Source organism: Trachurus japonicus, chromosome 12 (assembly GCF_045865225.1).
Source record: "Trachurus japonicus isolate A0001 chromosome 12, Traja_1.0".
NCBI lineage: Eukaryota > Metazoa > Chordata > Actinopteri > Carangiformes > Carangidae > Trachurus > Trachurus japonicus.
The window spans coordinates 1,310,839-1,331,639 of record NC_140918.1 but is presented as its reverse complement, the minus strand read 5'-3'; the positions used below and the strand labels follow the sequence as shown (position 1 = coordinate 1,331,639).

General features: G+C 42.0%; 1 protein-coding gene across 1 annotated transcript in view; it reads right to left on the bottom strand.

Moving 5' to 3' along the window:
• Nucleotides 1–20,801, bottom strand: part of camk2b2 (calcium/calmodulin-dependent protein kinase (CaM kinase) II beta 2) — a 77,192-nt gene that overhangs the window by 23,424 nt on the left and 32,967 nt on the right. The window contains exons 6-13 of the mRNA XM_085792532.1: nucleotides 12,785–12,857; nucleotides 10,147–10,249; nucleotides 9,461–9,544; nucleotides 9,179–9,273; nucleotides 8,093–8,215; nucleotides 6,721–6,804; nucleotides 4,719–4,761; nucleotides 2,523–2,594 (exon numbers count right to left, since the gene is read on the bottom strand). Coding sequence (XP_085648658.1) covers nucleotides 2,523–2,594; nucleotides 4,719–4,761; nucleotides 6,721–6,804; nucleotides 8,093–8,215; nucleotides 9,179–9,273; nucleotides 9,461–9,544; nucleotides 10,147–10,249; nucleotides 12,785–12,857 — 677 coding nt within the window. The remainder of the gene's footprint in view (nucleotides 1–2,522; nucleotides 2,595–4,718; nucleotides 4,762–6,720; nucleotides 6,805–8,092; nucleotides 8,216–9,178; nucleotides 9,274–9,460; nucleotides 9,545–10,146; nucleotides 10,250–12,784; nucleotides 12,858–20,801) is intronic.

Here is a 20,801-nt window from a genome sequence, read left to right as displayed (position 1 = left end):
CACCTCCTCCTCCTCCTCATCAGGGTTAGATAAGCAGAGGAGGAGGAGGAGGAGGAGGAGGGGGGATAGGGGGGAGGTGGGGGGGGGGTAAAAAAAGTCTAACTGACTCTGTTTAATCCAGACACACACACACACACACACACACACAGATTGAGGGAGATTAGGAGGAGAGAGAGAGAGCGTGATGAGAGAAGAGGAGGATGGAGAGGATGCAGGTGTGTGATAATGGGTTTGTTAATCTCAACAGCAGGCGGAGGATTACTGACACACACTGACACACACTGACACACAGGAAGTCTAACACAACTACACAACTACACAACTACACAACTACACAGCAACACAACACACAACTACACAACACACAACTACACAACACACAACTACACAACACACAACTACACAACTACACAGCAACACAACTACACAACACACAGCTACACAGCTACACAACACTGTAGTGCAGCAGCAGCAGCAGCAGGAGGAGGAAAAGAGCGTAAACAAACATCTGGAGTAGAGGTGGGAATCTACAGAAGCGTGTTGCATTCACTTGAATAAAAAAAAAATCTGTTTTTTCTGAGTAATTTTATTTTGGTCTGTTTTTCAAGGTAATTTTTTCTGTTTTTCTGGCAATTTTTTTCCCTTTTTTTTTTTTTTTTGAGTAATTTTTTCTGTTTTTCGTGCTAATTTTTCTCTCTGAGATACTTCGACATCTCGCGAGAACATCCAACCTGCAAGACTCCCATCTATGGTGACTCCTGCTCCGCACATTATGCCCCTTCTGCAACTTTCTATATGATACTCCTGTTATGTTTTAGACAACCTGTAGCTCAATGTAGCAGGGAAGGAGTCGACCATAGACTGTATATAAATGAGGAATAGACGAAAAACAGAAAAAATTACTCAGAAAAACCAGGTTTTCTTTTTTGTTTCAAGTGAATGCAATCTGAAGGAATCTTTTACTATCTCACGATTCGATTCGATTCAAAATGGATTTTTGATTCAAAACGATTTGATTCCTCATGATTTCTGCTTCAGTCTGTCGGTGTGAAAGGATCCTCATGATCTACTCCAGAATGACTACAGTATCTTTTTCACATTTATTGAGTTATTAACATTTATCCATGCTTAGATGGAATTGTTGAAACTGTTGCATAAAAGCAATATCACATATTGCTGAAGTAACAAAATTAAAAGTGCCTCTTTATGTTGAAAAAAATAGTGCAGTTAAACATGCTAAATTCTAAGGAATTTGTTTCATTGTTTGTCGATTTGCCAAGTCGATTTTGGGACATTTTATATCGATTCTGAATCGTATTAAATGAGAATTGTGATTCTTATGTGAATCGATTTTTTGGCACACCCCTAATCTGGAGTGTGTAAAAGTGTGTGTGAGTTCATGAGACTTCAGAGCTGCACAACCGGTAATATAACACACATATAGTTAATATAACGTGTGTCCTGATTGGCTGCAGGACAGAGGAGCTCTGACTCAGGACAGAGTGGACAGGGACAGAGATGAGATGAGACGAGACGAGATGAGACGAAGCTCTCACCTTGGCCAAACGTTGGAGAAGCATTAGAGGAAAAACAGATTTAGGAAGAAGAAGAGATTAAAACAAGATGAGAGAGTGAGAGTCTGTTTAATCAGTTCTGCTACGACACGACACAAAGTCTGGAGATGAGACAGAGACAGTATTTAAACCAGCACTAAGGAACTTTTCAACCTTCATATAATAGTTTCAGAACTTTTGTGATGATACATCGACTTACAACAGGTTGAATGACACCTCTGTCATGGCCTGAGGGGGTCTGTATCATTATGGTCTGTATCTCCTTCACTGGCATTAAGCAGCTTTGAGGAGCATGGTAGGAACCCGGCTCTCACTTTACTTTCACTTTCACTTTCACTTTAGCGAGTCACGACGAGGAGGGAGCAGCAATGATTGTGTATGTGTGTTTACTGTGAAATGATCCGCTGGTAACAGAAACTTAGTTTGGACGTCTTCTGTTCATTTCCATGCACCGGGAGATCAGGATGTTTACGGTGCTACGCGTTGGTGCTCATGGGAAATGGAGTCTTCCTTCAGGCAAAACACTACCGCTTTGGGCCACTGGCGCCGCCAAACTCAACCAAAACTGAAAGTTCTTTAGTAACTACTGCTTTCTACCGTTCAACTCTTTACCTCCTCACAAAACTAATGAACTTTTAAAAAACGAGTTAAGGCTCATCTAATGCAGCAGACCATAGGACTGGGATGTATTATTGATACTGAAATTAGCAGAATTATTATTATGAAAGTAGTGACTGAAAATATATTACCAATGTATGGTAGTATTCATGCTAATATAGTGACTGTATGGATTTATTTTATGTCCTGGATGTTATCATTTATGTTATATTTTATGTAGGCTACTTTATGGACCCCAGGAAGATGAGTGGTCGCCAAGGCAACAGCTAACGGAGATCCATCCAATAAACAATAAACAGAGACAGAGATGATGTAAAGACATGACCTCACCTTGCTCCACGATGCTTCCAGCGGTTCCTGCCACAGCGCTGATGGAGGCCGGAGCCGTCGTCTGTCGACCCACTGGAGCAGAGAGAGAGGAGAGACAAGTTACAGTTACAGTTACAGTTACAGTTACAGTTACAGGAGAGAAGGACCAGAGAAGGACCAGAGCAGGATGACTTCACAGGACAGGACAGAGAGGAGAGGATAAGGAAGTTTATCTGTCATTGTGCTTCAACAGTGAAATTCAGTTTGGACTCTGATCGCAGCAGATAAAATCGCAGGATTTGCCCTGACACGTCTGATGTGCAATGATGACGATATGACTTGTGATAATTACTGTAATCAGATATCCAGGTTGTTGCATAGGCTACAGTTCCTGTGTCGTTCTGAATCATCAGTTTATACAGTATATCATGTTTTTCACGTCACTATCTCCGTTTTTAGACAAATCTGAAATGATTGAAGAAACATTACTATTTCTGTGTGTGTTTTGTGTTGCTATGTGTTGTATTTATTCAGTTTGGGGGAATCACAGTCTAGAAAGCATCAGTGGCTGCAGCTGACAGGGACAGCTAACGGTAGCTAAGCTAACGGTAGCTAAGCTAACAGTAGGTAAACTAACAGCGGTAGCAAAGCATGTTGTAATCATGTTGGAACTCAGATATCCGCTGGAGAAAATATGTTTTCATGGAGCGTTTATTGAGTCACTGAGTTATTAAAGTTAAACAGGTAGCTAGCAGGGCCGTAGCCAGGGTTTTGAAATTGGTGAGGTCCAGAGGGGGTGGTGGGGGGTATGTGAACATGTGGAAAATGTTCACATTATTGACAAAAAAATATGCTTCACTTTGGACTCCTATAGTTAGTAGTTAGGCAGGAAATGGGAGGGAGAGGGGGGGGGGGATGACATGCAGGATAGGGCCGATCAACGCTGGATTTGAACCGGAGTCGCCTGCAGTGAGGACTGTTAGCCTGAACACATGGGGCAGGTGCTTTACCAACTGAGCTAAACACCGCCCCAACTGTATTATTATTATTATAGACCCATTTGATATGAAAGGAGGCTGATTGAGCTTTATACCTCTGACAAACAGGAAATGTCCTGTGGTTTTCAGCCTTTTATTAACCTACCGTATATAGCTGAGAACATCAGGTAGCCTATTTTTCCCTCTCCATTAAATAAAGTGCAGTGAAAAAGTATTTGCCCCTTCCGGATTTCTTACTTTCTTGCAGATTTGTCACACTTTATTTTTATATATATATATATTTTATATAAAATTCATTTTATTATTATTAATTGCATTCGTGCCCGTGTGCCTTGCCTTGCCTTACATTTACAGTAGGCTATATCAAGTCTTCATTGGTAAATGAAATCATCATTTAAAAACTGCATTACTTGGGTCATCTTTGTCTAATAAAAGTTGTTTGTTGATCTTAAAACAACAGTGACAAAGTAGGAAATCAGGGAGGGGGCAAATACTTGACAGTATTGTATTGAGCCTATAAGAGGTTGAAAATCAGAGCACATGACACTATAGTCAGTGGTCCTGAAATGTGTGCTTCTCTTCTATAATACACATTCTACGGATCTCGGAGGCGACGTCTTTCCACATACAGGCTTCCTTCGCCTTTCAAACGGAGCAGAACCGGTCTGACACAACACCGGCACCCCCATGCACACACACACACGTTTTAACCAGGGCGCCTGTCATCTCAATTCAAGTTTTCTGCGTTCTGCCGATACATCAACTTCCCGCGTGTTGTTTCAAAGTAAGATGACCGATATGGTTATCATGCTATTTAGGCTGTGGCTTCTTCAATTTTTTTCTCACTGAAATTTTTTACCGAGGTCCGGACCTCGGTGACCTCATAGCTGGCTACGGCCATGGTAGCTAGGTTGAGAGGTGGAGGGGAACAGCAGGAGGTGAAGGAGTGTGAACGAACACTCGGCCTCCTGACGCCTCCTTCAGTCACAGGAAGTTGACTGCAGGAGGCGTCAGGTAGAAATAAATAACCCTGTTCAGGTGTTAATCTGCTCCCTGGCTCCGTCTATCACCTGCACCAGACTCAACCAACATGTTCCTCTCTCACCGCCGCCTGCAGCTGCTGTGTGTGTGTGTGTGTGTGTGTGTGTGTGTGTGTGTGTGAGGAGCAGGCAGAGCGTTGACATGTTCCCTCTCGTCTTCTCCACAGGAAGAAACTCACCAGAGAAGTTCCTGGAGACGAGCATGGTGGTCAAGATGGCTCCCTGGGGGGGTAAGAGGGGAGGAGGGGAGAAAGAGAAGGAAGAGGAGAAAGAGAATAAAATAAAACACTCAGAGAAACCAAATCCTGCAAGTTGTTGGATGGTGGGTCCAGGTGGTGGTGAGGGGGCGGGGCTTAGTTGTGACATCACAAAGTGACAGGAAGTCCTGACGGCTGGTTTTAAGGCTCAGTTTCTGAATAAATAGCTTTAATACAAACATCTACATTTATTCAGAAGGAGCTCTAACAGAAATATCTACCTTACGCGTTTTTAGCTCTGTCAGCGCTGCTTTCCCAGCGCTTAGCGCTCTCTCTCTCTCCCTCGTCCGAATGCCGCTGTTGCTAGGTTACAAAACGAGTCCTCTGACACTTCCGTGTTCCGGCCTTGTTTAATGTAAACAGTAAACAACACTACAACGAGTGTCAGAAATACACAACAGCATTAGCGGCAGCTTTTGACATGGACCCTGAGGTCGGCCTACCTTCAACACAAGTGGGTCATGATATAAACCGAGCCACGTCTCCGGTTGTGTTGCTGTGGTAACGTATGTCCCGCCCCTTCTTGATTCTGATTGGTCGGTGCGGGGAACAGTGACATTGACGAGCGCGGCGATGTTCTAAAAGTTGAACAGATTTCAACTCGAAGCGCTCTGAGCGCCGCGACATAAAGAAGCAAGTGGAGCGCCGAGGGCGTTTTACCGCCGAGGGCGCTGAGCGATGTGAGCGCCGACCAAGGGGGCAGTTGTCGGTCTGAGAAGTGAAGCTCACTTCCGCGTTCAAAAAGCTGCAATCCCCCCGGCTGTCGCTGGGGGCTGGCTCCAGAAGGGAGCAACTCCAATTGAGCCCCATGTTAAAATAGCCGATTTTACAGCTTTAAAAAACATATTTACAGCCTGGTACATTTCATTTTTTTGGTCTCAACCGATAGTTTCTACCCCCGCACACACTCTGAGGGGGGTGAATTTTTTTAAAACTCTACCGTTTTACTATTATTAGGTTTAAAGTTCTGGCCAATTAGGGCGCAGAACCGTTGAGTGACAGGTCCGGAGACCGCTGCTACGAGGCCAGTGGGCGGGTTCTCGGCCGGCCAACGGCCGCACCGCTCCAAATATGGCAAGTAGAATCCAACATGGCGCGGCTCAAACCCCCGTAGTAGAGACACAAAACAGACTCCCCCAAACCAATGGGTGACGTCACGGACGCTACGTCCATTCTTTTTACAGTCTATGGCGCCGACTCAACAGGGTTGGAAAGTAGATGCCCAGAGGCTAAAAATGTCTGGTGGACACGGCCCCTTATTTTGAAGGAGCTTTAATACAAACATCTACCTTTATTTTGAAGGAGTTTTAACACAAACATCTACCTTTATTTTGAAGGAGCTTTAACACAAACATCTACCTTTATTTTGAAGGAGCTTCAACACAAACATCTACCTTTATTTTGAAGGAGTTTCAACACAAACATCTACCTTTATTTTGAAGGAGCTTTAACACAAACATCTACCTTTATTTTGAAGGAGTTTCAACACAAACATCTACCTTTATTTTGAAGGAGCTTCAACACAAACATCTACCTTTATTTTGAAGGAGCTTTAACACAAACATCTACCTTTTGAAGGAGCTTTAATACAAACATCTACCTTTATTCTGAAGGAGCCCTAATAGAAACAACTACCTTTATTCTGAAGGAACTCTAATACAAACATCTAGGAGCCCTAATAGAAACAACTACCTTTATTCTGAAGGAACTCTAATACAAACATCTACCTTTACACTCAGAGCTAAATAATAACTAATACCTTATAAACTCTCTCTCTTTTTCCTGTCAAATATCAGTAATCATTAGTTTGTTCTTCCTCTAAACATCTAAACGTCACGTCTAAACTGAACTTTAAGATGAAACGTTTCATGATCCACATGTGAAAAGGAGAGAGAGACTGTAGTATAAAGTGTCTTCTTCACACCTTGAGTTTCCTCCTGGCGTTGAACTTCTTCAGGCACTCGACCGTTTCCTGTCTGTGCATCATGGAGGCCACGGTGGAGCGTTGCTGCGGAAACACACAGAGATGAAAATAAAACCTGAGAGCACTCGCTCATACAGTAGCTACAGGCAGGTGTGGAGAGTAATAGATTACTGGATGTACCAGAGTGTCAATGTGGACACACTGCAAAAACTCTAAATCTTTCCAAGAATATTTGTCTTATTTCTTGTCAAAATGTCTCATTTCTAGTCAAAACTAATCTTTTTTTTCCACTTTAAATAAGACTCATCACCTAGAAATTAACTTGTTTTTAGATCATTTTCACTTGTTTCAAACTAATTTTCACTTGAAATAAGTAGAAAAATCTGCCAGTGAAAGCAGGTTTTTTGTGCTTGTAATAAGAAAGAAAAACTTGCTCCACTGTCAGATTTTTCTGCTTATTTCAAGTGAAAATCTGCTTGAAAGAAGTAAAAAGTGTCTAAAAACAAGCTACTTTTTAATGTGATGAGTCTTATTTTAAGTAGAATGAGATTTGTTTTAACAAGAAATGACATTTTGACTAGAAATAAGACAAATATTCTTGGTAGGACATTTGAGTTTTTGCAGTGCATTTATAAAAGCAAACTACCTTTTCAGCCTGGCTTTGGATTAGATTTTAATTATAGGTTTATTTTATCTATCTATTTCATTCATTCAGTCTTTTGAGCCTGTTTATTGTATAATTTCAGTAATCTACGTGGATTGACTCACTTTTGCATGTTTGGTATTGAAATAATCCAAAAGTCACAAAAAAAGGACAAATTATTAGTGTCAAAGCAGAAACAGGAGGAGGAGAAGGAGAAAGAGGAGGGGAGGAGAGAGAGGAGGGGGAAGAAGAGGAGGAGGAGGAGAAGGAGAAAGAAGAAGAAGAAGAAGAAGAGGAGAAGGAGAAGGAGAAGGAGGAGGATCGAAAAGAAGAGGAAGAGAAGGGGGAAAAGAGGAGGAGGTGAAATAAGAGGGGGAAGAGAAGGAGGAGGAGAAGGGAAAAGAGGAGACAAAAGAAGAGATGGGAGAGAGGGAGGAGGAAGAAGGAGGAGGAAAAAGGAGGGTGAAGAAGAGGAGGAGAAGAGAAGGAGCAGGAGGAACAAATGTCACTGTAAATGTTCTTTAAAGGGATAGTTCAACATTTTGTCAAATTGGCCCATTGCCATAATCCCTATAGTCATAGCAGTAGGTTCGTTACCTTTAATTGTCGGTGCAAGCTGTTTTTAGAACGGCGGAGCAGAGCCGTGAGCTGCTCAGAGTATTTTGACAGACGTGTGTGTCCATGTGTGTGTCTGTGTGTGTAGTTGTAGTTGTGTAGTTGTGTACTTACGCAGACCCACGGGTGCTTCAGCGCCTCCTGGGCCGTGATCCTCTTGGTCGGGTTGATGGTCAACATCTGGTTGATCAGGTTCTTAGCTTCTGGAGTCACGGTGTCCCACTCAGGGGACGGGAACTACACACACACACACACACACACACACACACACACACACACACACACACACACACACACACGTTTACATCAGATCTATATGAAGAGTATATAGTATATAGGGTGAAGTCCAGTTCCCTTAGCCCTAGCCCTTCGTTTTGTGCGTTCACGTAAAACTACAAACCGAGGGCTATGGCAAGTTTCCCAGAATGCATCTTGCGGCAACCGGCAGCTGTTTTATTTCTCGCTGTAGCGCTCTTATTATTACGTCACTTTGTTAAGTTTTAATATTTTTTCATGTGAGAAAGTAGCTGTTTAGATCCCCAATGTGCGGTTGGTTTATCCACATGAGGCTGTTTAGACGTTTGCTCCGATGTTTTTGGGAGAAGTGAAGCTCCACCTGCAGAGCTGCTCGGCCGGCCAACCTCCGTCGTCATCCCGGGGGAGAAAACCATCGCTAATTAACTTACCCGCAGGTTTTTAAAGGTTTACCACTGGGTAGTTACAATCTTTTTAGGAGATAAATGTTGGTCTCATTGATGAAATCTAACAGCTGTATCAGTAGCATTAGTTAGTCTGAATGTAAAGTGAAGCTTCCTGTGTGTATTGGACAGAAGAGCAGCGCTGCCTCGGGGCTCTGGAGCCTAACGTAACGTAGAGAAATCACCACATTTACATCAAGAAATACATGTTTTACAATGAACCGATCAGTTTGCATTAAGTTTTATTTTATGTTATTAAGTTAACGTGGTTTTGAATAGAGGATTTGTGGCAAAAGCTCGTCACGTCTGCTTATGTGAAAGCCAGCAGAGACGACTGATGACGTATGTGACTGTTGAAGTGGTGTCTCAATTCTCCGTTTCAAGGGCAAGGGTTAAGGGCTAGGGGTAGGGGTAGGGAGGAAACATAGAATTGGAATTGGGCATTAATGTCTGATGTAAAGAGGAGGAGGAGGAAGAGGAGGAGAAAGAGGAGGAGACTCACATCGTAGGCTCCAGCTTTGATCTGCTGGTAGAGTTTGTGTTGGTCTTCGTCCCAGAACGGAGGATAACCGACCAATAGGATGTAGAGGATCACACCTACACACAGGACACACAAAACACACAACACACACAACCTCTGAGTGATGAGAGGGAGCAGGAGGAGCAGGAGGAGCAGGAGGAGGAGGTAGAAGAAGAGGAAAAAGAGGAAGAGGAAAAAGAGGAGAGAAGGGGAGAAAGAGGAAGAGGAGATAATTCCATGCCAACAGAAGCAGCTCTGTCTCACCACAGGCCCAGATGTCGACTGGTTTCCCGTACGCCTCCTTCCTCAGAACCTCAGGGGACAGGTAGCCGGGAGTCCCCGCAAAGCCTGTAGACACACACACACACACACACACACACACACACACACACACACACACACACACAGTCAGAGGACACACACCGTGATGTAACAAACTGATAATTAATTAAGACTTAAAGGAGAAGTGAAGAGGAGGAAAAAGAACAAGAAGAGGAAGTAAAACTCTGGTTTTCTAGGCAGAGGCAAGAGGAAGGGGAGAAACAGATGTTACTATCCACCTTTTTCCAAACGTCAAAAACGTACCAGTAGCCTGTTTTGCCGGTTTTGCTGGTTTTGCTCTTTTCCGGTGGAATTTTATGTTTACGTTTCCATGGTTTCAGTAGTCGCAGTAAATTCATGGATTTTTTTTTTTTTTTTTCAATGAAAATCTGTAAAACGCATGGATCATCACAGCAGCTTTTAACAGTGGATATCACACAGACTGACATCCGTGTTAAAAGCCAGCGTTAATAGATCCATGCGTTTACCACAACTATGACAACGACTGAAAACCATGGAAACGTAAACGTACAATTCCACCGGAAATGCAAAACCGGCTTCGTTTTGACCATAGATGACGTTCGGAAACTTGTGGATAGATTGGTGTGTGTGTCTCCATGGTAACGTACCGAACCAGGCCTGCTGGTCTCCCTGGACCTCGATGGCGAGGCCGAAGTCGGCCAGTTTCACCGCCGCGTTCTTACACTTACTGGCCAGCAGCAGGTTCTCTGGCTGCACACACACACACACACACACACACACACACACACACAGAGTCACATCAGGGAACACTTCCTGTCTGTCCTGTGTCAAAATAAAAGCACACAGCTGAAGGTTTGATGCTTTTATTTTGTAGGAGTCGGTGGATTAAAGTTGTTGTTTTTTATTTATGAAGGAGCGGATTTAAAACTGATGAATGTGAAGCCACAGAGGAAACTAAAGACTAATAAAGACTAATGACATCATGTACAGGACTGTTTAGGCTGTAAAAATGTCCTAAATGAGGTCGTTTCTTTCTTTATATAGCGCATTTCATACCAAGGCAACTCAATGTGCTTTACATAAAGACTAAACCTTAAAAAAAAGAAGCATAAGACAGAATAAAAACAAACAAAACACTAAAAACAGAGTTAAAAGCAAGAGCAAATAAAAGTAAAATAAAAGAAAATAGATAAAGTTTTAAGTTCTCAGCTATAAGCACGTGGAAAGAGAAATGTTTTATAGTAAAGTCTGGACTATCTCCCTTCAGGACTCTTGGATTGAGGGGGAGGCAATAATGACTAATGAATTTCATTTTTTGGTGAACTATTCCTTTAAGAAGGAAAACAGAAAAGAAAAAGGGTAAAAGTTTAAAACCCAGATCAGACGACTAAGAATAGCAACACACACACACACACACACACACACACACACACACACACACACACACTAATCGCTGCAGACAGATGTGATGGAGCTCCAGCTGCTGGACTCAGAGTCGTCACGGCAACAGAGCGAGTCGCCGTCTGCTGGACGACAGAGACTCAGAGACTCAGACAGACGACAGACCATAAACCGACGCTGCTGAAGGTCACGAGAGTTTCCTTCCAGACGAGACTCTGGGTTTAAAGGAGCAGTTCACAATTATGTAAATAGATACTAGAGAGATCGATTAGAGCGGTTCTCAACCTTGAGAGGGTTGAAGGGGGTCCCCAACTTTTTCTTTAAATTTTACCACTTTTTTCTAGAATTTTTAAACTTTTTACTTTTTACTTTTTGAAAAAAAAATTTAATTTAAAAACGTTATTTTTTTTTGGACAAATTTTACCACTTTTTTCTAGAATTTTAAAACTTTTTTATTTTTTATTTCTTGGAGAAATTTTTACCTTTTCTTTAGAAATTTTAGGACTCTATCTAAAAAAAATGTAAAAACTTTTTTTTTGAGAAATTTTACCAGTTCTTTCTAGAATCTTTTAACTTTTTTATTTTTTAACTTTTTTTCTTTCTGAAATTTTTAGCACTTTATCTAGAAAAAAAATATTTTTTGATCAATTTTACCACTTTTTTCTAGAATTTTTTAAAACTTTTTTTTTCTTTTTTAAATCTCACAATTTTCTGTAGAATTTTTTTTTTTTTGAGAATTTTTACCACTTTTTTCTAGATATGTTTAAATGTTTTTGGAGAAATTGTTCCACTTTTTTCCAGAAATTTCTCTACAATATTTCCACAAATTCACGCCGTTGGCCCTAATTTGAACGTACATTGACTAAACAAAGTAATGTTATTCAGTCTCAAATATTTGTGTAGAAAGGAAATAAAATAAGTTAGTTACCAGTAAATATCATATTTTATCTTCATAAACACTTTACTTACCATTAATAAATGTTTAAAATACAAATTCACTGTTTATAAAAACGTACGGTTCACCTGTGACCCACTGACCCAGTGACATCATCATCATCAGCTGCTGCTTTTTCAATAAATTACTAACACATTGTTCTATCACATGCACAAACAGTCCAGTGCTACACAAAGAGACAAACACACACTAACACACACACACACACACACACACACACACACACACACACACATGCATGTGTTGACAGATCGTGCACAGACAGGAGGAGACGAGCTGAGTTTAGTTTGGACACGTCACCAACCGTCAGACTCAGGAACTAGAACGCCATTTTTATCATAATTAAATAAATCAATAAATGCATCATGTACTGCAGATTGAAATAAAAAGAGCAGTGAAACAAATGTGACGTTAGGAAATAAAAGTCTCCTGAAAAAATAAAAAATGTTGTTTAAAATAAAAATACATATGAATCTATGTATTTATATTTAATTTAATTTTAATATTTATTAGTATATATTTTATACATATTTATCTATTTATCAACCAATTTATTTATTTCTGGACTCATTTGCTATGTGTTGCATTATGTGCTGCTTTTCTCAACAGAGGTTGATTGCTGTGTGTGTGTGTTTTATGTGTATTTGTTGGTATTGTATGTTTTTATGTATTTTGGACATCCTGGCTGCAAGTCAATTTCCCAACTGGGACAATAAAGATTTGAACTTTGGACTTTGAACTTTGAATTTCATGGCTATATTTATTCACTTATGCATTTATTAACTTTAAATTGTAAATTATGATACAAATGACATTCCCTACAGAACAACAGTCACACACAACACAACTGTAAATCACACACACATTAACACACACTGTAACACACACACACACACACACACACACACACACCTGTGCAGGCGACTCACCTTGAGGTCTCGGTGCACGACGCCCATCTGGTGGCAGTGCAGCACGGCCTCCAGGATCTGCTGGATGCAGTGGCTGCATGCAGACAGCAGGGGGGGCAGTTAGTCCATGCAGAGGCAGCACACACACACACACACACACACACACACACGCTGTCAAAAGCCCCTGAGCTCTGACCTGAGACACCGACACCAACCTCACATTTTATAGCGATTATACACTTATACTAATATATTCATGGGTAGTAGATTCAGATTTTAACTATAAACCTTTTTATAAACAATTTTCCAACACACTGGACCTTTAAACTGTGACACAATGACATTTGTTTTCAAAATAAAAGCTGAGGAACCTGTTTCCACCACTGAAAGACAATCCAGTTAAGTCATAATTATGAGATAAAACGTTGAAGCCCAGTTTGGACTCTTGTATCATATTATAATTTAAACTTTTCATCTCATTATTATGACTTAATACCTATATTTATTTATTTTCTTTTACATCCATCTTTTGTCCATCTCTCCGCTCTGTGGGACCAATAAACTACTGGACTCTAACATTCATCAAGCTTGAAGTTTGTAATGGAACAGTGACGGTATTTATCACAGTATGTTGATTTGATAAATGCTCCTGAAGGGTTGAAACTCTGGTATTACTCAACGTATTCTAGGAATATTATTATTATTATAGAAAAAAGGGCCAATAAACATTTTCTCAAACTCCATCTTTATAACATACAATAATAAAAACGAGCTGCACAACCGTTTCCAGTCATCTCTCAGTCACATTAAAACAGCTACGAAGTCTTTTACTTTGAAAATAAAACAAATTCTCTCTTTTTCTCTTCTGACAAGTTGAACACACAAACCACAAATTATAAGATCACACATGTTTCTATTTTCCATTGTTGTCATCACACGGATAGCCTATATCTGATTACCGTCACCATGGCAACACTGACTACAGAGTTAGATGGGTTTCTGGTCGTATTTAGTTGAGTTGAAGTAACAACAACAACCGACCAGTCAGAGGTCACAGGTCTAAAGGTCCAATCACAACTAACTCATCCACACACACGTCACCGTAGCAACGACGTGCACACTCACACTAACACTTTAGCACACACACACACACACACACACACACACCTCCGGTACAAGCAGAGTGTGAGGACTGAACTGTCTGTGAACCGGAGGGAGAGAGGAACAGTTTCTATTTTCTGTTTTCAGGAGAAAATCCAACGAACATGAGTCAGGACCAGTTCTGTTCTGTTCTGTTCTGTTCTGTTCTGTTCTGTTCTGTTCTGTTCTGTTCTCTGCAGCGACAGCGACGTCTTCACACCGTCACGTCTTCCACAGCGGGAAAAACATTTAGCAGCTTTCCATCCAAGTGTCTGAAGTAGAAGCTGCTCTACTGAACTCTACTCAGACTGAAAACCAGATTCAGTAAATAAAAGCCTCAAAGTCTCAATAAAAAGTCGAGTCTGTGTAGTGTATTATACACCTTAACTTTCTTGCTTAAAGGGATAGTTCAACATTTTGGCAAATTGGCCCATTGCCATAATCGCTATAGTCATAGCAGTAGGTTCATTACCTTTAATTGTAGGTGTAAGCTATTTTCAGTACGGCGGAGCGCAGCAGCTGGCTGCTCAGAGCTACGCTATGGAGGACAGTTTTTCAGCAAGCAGTCTCCGTATTTACCCTGTATTTACCTCGAAAACGGCTCCGTTTCGTATCGTTCCGTCATTATCTCATAGCGTGGTGGTTGTGCAGGTCACAACTTGTCTACAAAAGCGCTGTGGAGTTTTGGGATGTTGAATTTGATGAGTTTAATGAGGGAAACCAAGAAATTCCGTTAGCCTCCATAGCGTAGCTCTGAGCAGCCAGCTGCTGCGCTCCGCCGTACTGAAAATAGCTTACACCTACAATTAAAGGTAACGAACCTACTGTTATGACTATAGCGATTATGGCAATGGGCCAATTTGCCAAAATGTTGAACTATCCCTTTAAATATCTTGTATTGTCTTATGTTCTTCTGTGTGTGTGCTTTCTCTGAACTGAAGGAATGTGTGAACTGATGCTCTGCTTCATGGGTTCCATATCCTCCTGCCTAGAAGCAGTTTGGTCGGTTGGAAAGTTGATGATTGTTTTGTTTGGCCTAAAGGCTGAAACCTTATAGGTCAAGGGCATCTTCTTCCGTTGACCTATGGTAGCCCAAAAGTTATCGATTTGGTCAAGAGGTTAAATGCCAGAAAGTAAATGATCCAGATCAAGGTTGTCTTTGTTGATTAGTTGCATTCCTTAGTTTGGAGAAGGTGGAGTGTTTGGAGTTAGAAACATATATAAGGTCAGAGCTTTGGGCCGGTAGAGAGAGATCTCATTTTGGACCAGAGATGCTCCAGGATTCGGCATTTTTGTACACTGATCTTCTTGTTAATAAACTTCTTTTTTGAATACAATTGAAGACGTGTCAGTGGTGATCCCTTCTTTTCATCAACACATCAATATACCACATCTGTTTCTATTTTCTACAAAACAAAACCTCTCAGAGCCCACGATCGCCTGTTTGAGCTCCTTCTAAGCTGCTTCATTCCTGCTACAGTTCTCAAAAATATAAATTAAAGGAATAGTTCACCAAAACATGAAATTCAATGCTGATGAATACTCCGGAGTATAGTAGTTTTTTATTCCTCAAAGTGCATATGGAGACCTGGGAGGCCGGTTCCTAGTCCAACCAAAACTTTATATGAGAGTAATAACAGGGCCCGACACAAAAATCTCCATAAATGTTTTGAATGAGGAATAAAAAACTACTCTGGAGTATTCATCATCAGCATGAGGGGGGAGTCAATAATGACTGGATTTCATTTTTTGGTGAACTCCTCCTTTAAGACCCGACCCGAAAGGAGCCCGTGACCCGACCTGACCTGAGTTATTAAATGTTTTGGACCTGAACTCGGTGCGTCTGGTTATGGACGTACGTTTGTGTCTTTATTATTCAATCAAAAAAAGCAAAAAATATCTTTTCAATCAAATATTAACTCACTTCAATAAAAAAAAAAACCTTTTCAATCAAAGAAAAAAAAGGTTTGAATGCAATTTTTTGGGTCTAAAATATTTTTTTGCATTCAAACACTTTTTTCTTTTGATTGAAGTGAGTTATTATTTGATTGAAAATTTCTTTTTTGGTTAAATCAACTTTTTTTTAAAATTGAATCCACCTTTTTCCGAACGTCCGGTTTTGCTCTTCCGGTGGAATTTCATGTTTACGTTTCCATGGTTTCGGTAGTCGCGGTAAATGGATTTCTTTCTTTTTTTCGATGAAAATCTGTATTTATTATTATTATTATTATTATCCATCCATCCATCCATTTTCATCCGCTTATCCGAGTCCGGGTCGCGGGGGCAGCAGTCGGAGCAGGGATCCCCAGACTTCCCTCTCCCCTGACACTTCCTCCAGCTCTTCCGGGGGGACCCCAAGGCGTTCCCAGGCCAGCCGAGTGACGTAGTCACCCCAGCGTGTCCTGGGTCTTCCTCGGGGCCTCCTCCCGGTGGGACATGCCCGGAACACCTCACGAGGGAGGCGTCCAGGGGGCATCCTATACAGGTGCCCGAGCCACCTCAGCTGGCTCCTCTCGATGTGGAGGAGCAGCGGCTCTACTCCGAGCTCCTCCCGGGTGACAGAGCTCCTCCCCCTATCTCTAAGGGAGCGCCCCGCCACCCTGGTGACAGAGCTCCTCCCCCTATCTCTAAGGGAGCACCCCGCCACCCTGGTGACAGAGCTCCTCACCCTATCTCTGAGGGAGCACCCCGCCACCCTGGTGACAGAGCTCCTCACCCTATCTCTGAGGGAGCGCCCCGCCACCCTGGTGACAGAGCTCCTCCCCCTATCTCTAAGGGAGCACCCCGCCACCCTGGTGACAGAGCTCCTCACCCTATCTCTGAGGGAGCGCCCCGCCACCCTGGTGACAGAGCTCCTCCCCCTATCTCTGAGGGAGCGCCCCGCCACCCTGGTGACAGAGCTCCTCACCCTATCTCTGAGGGAGCGCCCCGCCACCCTGGTGACAGAGCTCCTCACCCTATCTCTAAGGGAGCACCCCGCCACCCTGGTGACAGAGCTCCTCACCCTATCTCTAAGGGAGCGCCCCGCCACCCTGGTGACAGAGCTCCTCACCCTATCTCTAAGGGAGCGCCCCGCCACCCTGGTGACAGAGCTCCTCACCCTATCTCTAAGGGAGCGCCCCGCCACCCTGGTGACAGAGCTCCTCACCCTATCTCTAAGGGAGCGCCCCGCCACCCTGGTGACAGAGCTCCTCACCCTATCTCTAAGGGAGCGCCCCGCCACCCTGCGGAGGAAACTCATTTCGGCCGCTTATATCTGGGATCCCGTTCTTTCGGTCATGACCCAGAGTTCATGACCATAGGTGAGGGTGGGAACGTAGATCGACCGGTAAATCAAGAGCTTTGCCTTTCGGCTCAGCTCCTTCTTCACCACGACGGACCGATACAACGACCGCATTACTGCGGCCGCCGCACCGATCCGCCTGTCGATCTCGCGCTCCGTTCTCCCCTCACTCGTGAACAAGACCCCGAGATACTTAAACTCCTCCACCTGAGGCAGGAACTCTCCCCCGACCTGGAGGGTGCAAGCCACCTTTTTCCGGCCGGTTATAACCTTTATTTAACCAGGTTTGTCCAATTGAGATCCAAGATCTCTTTTACAAGAGAGACTTGGCCAAGAATGGCAGCACATAGAGTTTCGGTAGTTTCGGAATAAGGTGGATAATAAAGACACAAATGTACCTCCATATTCCAGTCGTGTTGTCCGGTTCGTTGAGAACTGTGACTGAGCCGAGAAAAGGGGGCGGAGCCTATAAACAGTCTGTGGGCGGAGCAACACGTTTATTTATTGATTAGAAGTTGAATGGGAGCTGATTAAAGGGACAACCAGGAGTTTTGTTAAAGCGAAGTGTTTTCTCACTACATTTATGAGCCTCCGCACCGTGAAATTCTTTGACCGGGTCAAGACAGACTCATGTTTTCATTCATCAAGAATTAAAGTCAGAGGTTGGAAGACGATCACATACCGTCGTAGTTCCCACCATAAACGGAGATTCATACGGCGGCGTTATTCTCATGACTCGCCACGAAACCGAAAGTAAAGAAACGCTGGTCGGCTCGCCCAGCATTTCCACCACCACTAATAATAACAAAATAACCATAGAGACAAAACCATAGATTTATCTAAAATGGACCATTAACAAGTGGTAACGTAGATTCATCCACATTGATATCAGACTTTTTATAACCAGATAGAAACTCCTGGTTGTCCCTTTAAATTAAAGCCTGTCTCTGATAGAAGACGATATTAGAGACTTTAACGATAGATTCTCTCTCTCTCCTGTCTGCTAAAACCCCTCAGGAAATCACCATCCTAGATTAGAGCGTCTAAAATAGTACGACAAGAGTCCCAGAAGCAAAACCTGAAGACTGGCAGACACACAAACACACAAACCCAGACACACAGACACACAAACACACAAACACACAAACACACAGTCAGTCAGTCAGTCAGTAGCAGATGGAACAGGCAGGTTGTTGTTTTTTACAGGCAGAGACAAACACATTGACAAACCACAGGCAGAGTAACACAACACACCATGACAGACACACAGACACACACACACACGGACAGACACACACACCTTGAGGTCCCTGTGCACTATGTCATGTTGGTGTGTGATGTAGACAGTGACTGTGGAGACACAACGACAGAGGGAGGAGGAGGTGAAGGAGGGAACAGCGCAGGAAAACAGACAACAACAACAAACAACAACAACAACAACAAACAACAACAACAACAAACAACAACACAGTCAGTTCAGCAGAGCAACATGTTTCCTGACTCGTGTCCAGTGTTGTGAAGCTTCCAACATTAAATCATCATCATCGTTAGCAGCTCAGATTATAAAATACATGAAAAGGGATAGTTCAACATTTAGTCAAATTGGCCCATAGACTATAGGGATTATGGGCAATGGGCCAATTTGACAAAATGTTGAACTATCCCTTTAAGGACTCTGAACTACTGTGTGAATGCTCCTGCATCTCATCCTCAACTTTCTATGTTGTCACACAGGACGTGTCTGTTCTGATGATAGAAGTCACGATGTAAAACTCAGGGATGTGGGACGCTGAATCATCTCTGGAGGCTTTGAGGGACGCATCGGGCTTTAAAATAAAATAATTCACTGCACTGCAAAAACTCAAAATCTTTCCAAGAATATTTGTCTTATTTCTTGTCAAAATGTCTCATTTCTAGTCAAAACTAATCTCTTTCCACTTTAAATAAGACTCATTACCTAAAAATTAACTTGTTTTTAGATCATTTTCACTTATTTCAAAGTACTTTTCACTTGAAATAAGTAGAAAAATCTGCATCTTTGCATCTTTGAAACGATTTTCTTTTATTTATCAATTAATATAATTCAAAGTGCATGAGAGAGTTCAATCCTGTTGGATCAGTTTTTGCTCCTCAGTAGATTCTCTTTGAGAACTGACTCGTCGTCCGGCTGCAGGATGAGTTGAGGACCAATCAGACGTTTTCCTGACGGGACTGTGAGGTGAAGATCATTTATCATCATCATCATTTACATTTCTGCTGCTTCTTCCAGATCGCAGCAGTTCGAGCTGAGAAGTGTGAAGACGACGAGGTGACAGCTTGGTGAACGTCTGTTCAACCCGTCAGGACACGTCACCGTCTCCTTTTCTCCTCTCAGGCTCTTAAAGAGGAACTCGTTATAGATAGAGAAGTTTAGCAAGAAGATGCTCTGATCATCTGTGAAAAAGCTGCACCTGTACTCAAATTAGCTGTAAAGCTGCTGAATGCAATTAAATATATGTGTTTTATCCATTTCTATATGGTGTAATGGTAGCCTACTCCCCCCGTTTCCTTTAAAAATCCCCTGACTTCCTGGTCTCAGCACTCTTCTGAAGTATTCTGTATTTCTTTCTTCTTTTTCATTTTCATTTTATGTTTTTTTTTTTAGAATGGAATCTATTTCGAATAAAATAGGCTAGAATCTGTTCAACACTGACATTTACCATAGCCTATAGTACCCTTTGCCACACACTATAACTCAAATATACCAGTATTTTATGGCCGGGGAAACATTTTTACTCAAAACTAATGGTTTAAATGGACTCAGCAGCCCTTAAAACCCCTAGTTAGACATCTCACCAGCTTAAATTAGAATTTTCTTTCTTTTCACCCGAGCCCTCTACTCTGGGCACCTTAACTTTGATTGGCTCTAGAATTTTCCCAATACTACTAAATAAATTGAAAGTTGTTACTAGACACCTACAGGAACACATTGGTAAAGAAAGCTATTGGTAATAAATAGGGGTGTGTCGCGAGATTAAACTCAACGATATTTCTTGTCGGGTTAAAAATCTGTCCCGCAAGATTTATTTTTTAATTTTTTTAATGTTAAATCAACGTAAAACAGGGTTTCCACTACACAGTTACAGCTCTACTCGACTCGGTTTAGGTGCTTTTCTTTTCAATCACAGCTGAGTTCTTCATAGGGGGGGCTGCCACTACTTAAAAAAATCCTAGAACACTGCACGTAATATTGTTTGCACTTGAAAAAAAGAAGGAAATATTTAATTTTATTTATTTTATTTGAACTTTTAGTTTTAGTTTCAATTTGTGGAAGAAGTTTATTAAAAGTTCATGCATTATGCATGTAAAGAGTTCTAATAAAACATTTCAAAATGCATGTGCAACTCGGTTAAATAAAAGTCTGTTGGTCCAGTCTGATATTTTGTCATTGTAGTTTTCTTAAAATCTCGTCTCGTCTCGTTCTTGTGAACCCAATCTCGTGTCTAGTGTCGTCTCGTGAGAGGAGTGTATCGTCACACCCCTAGTAATAAATGTTTTCACAGATGGTCAGAGCATCTTGCTAAACTTCTCTAACTATTAGGACTGGTTGAATCTGATCTCTCCATTCAACGCTGT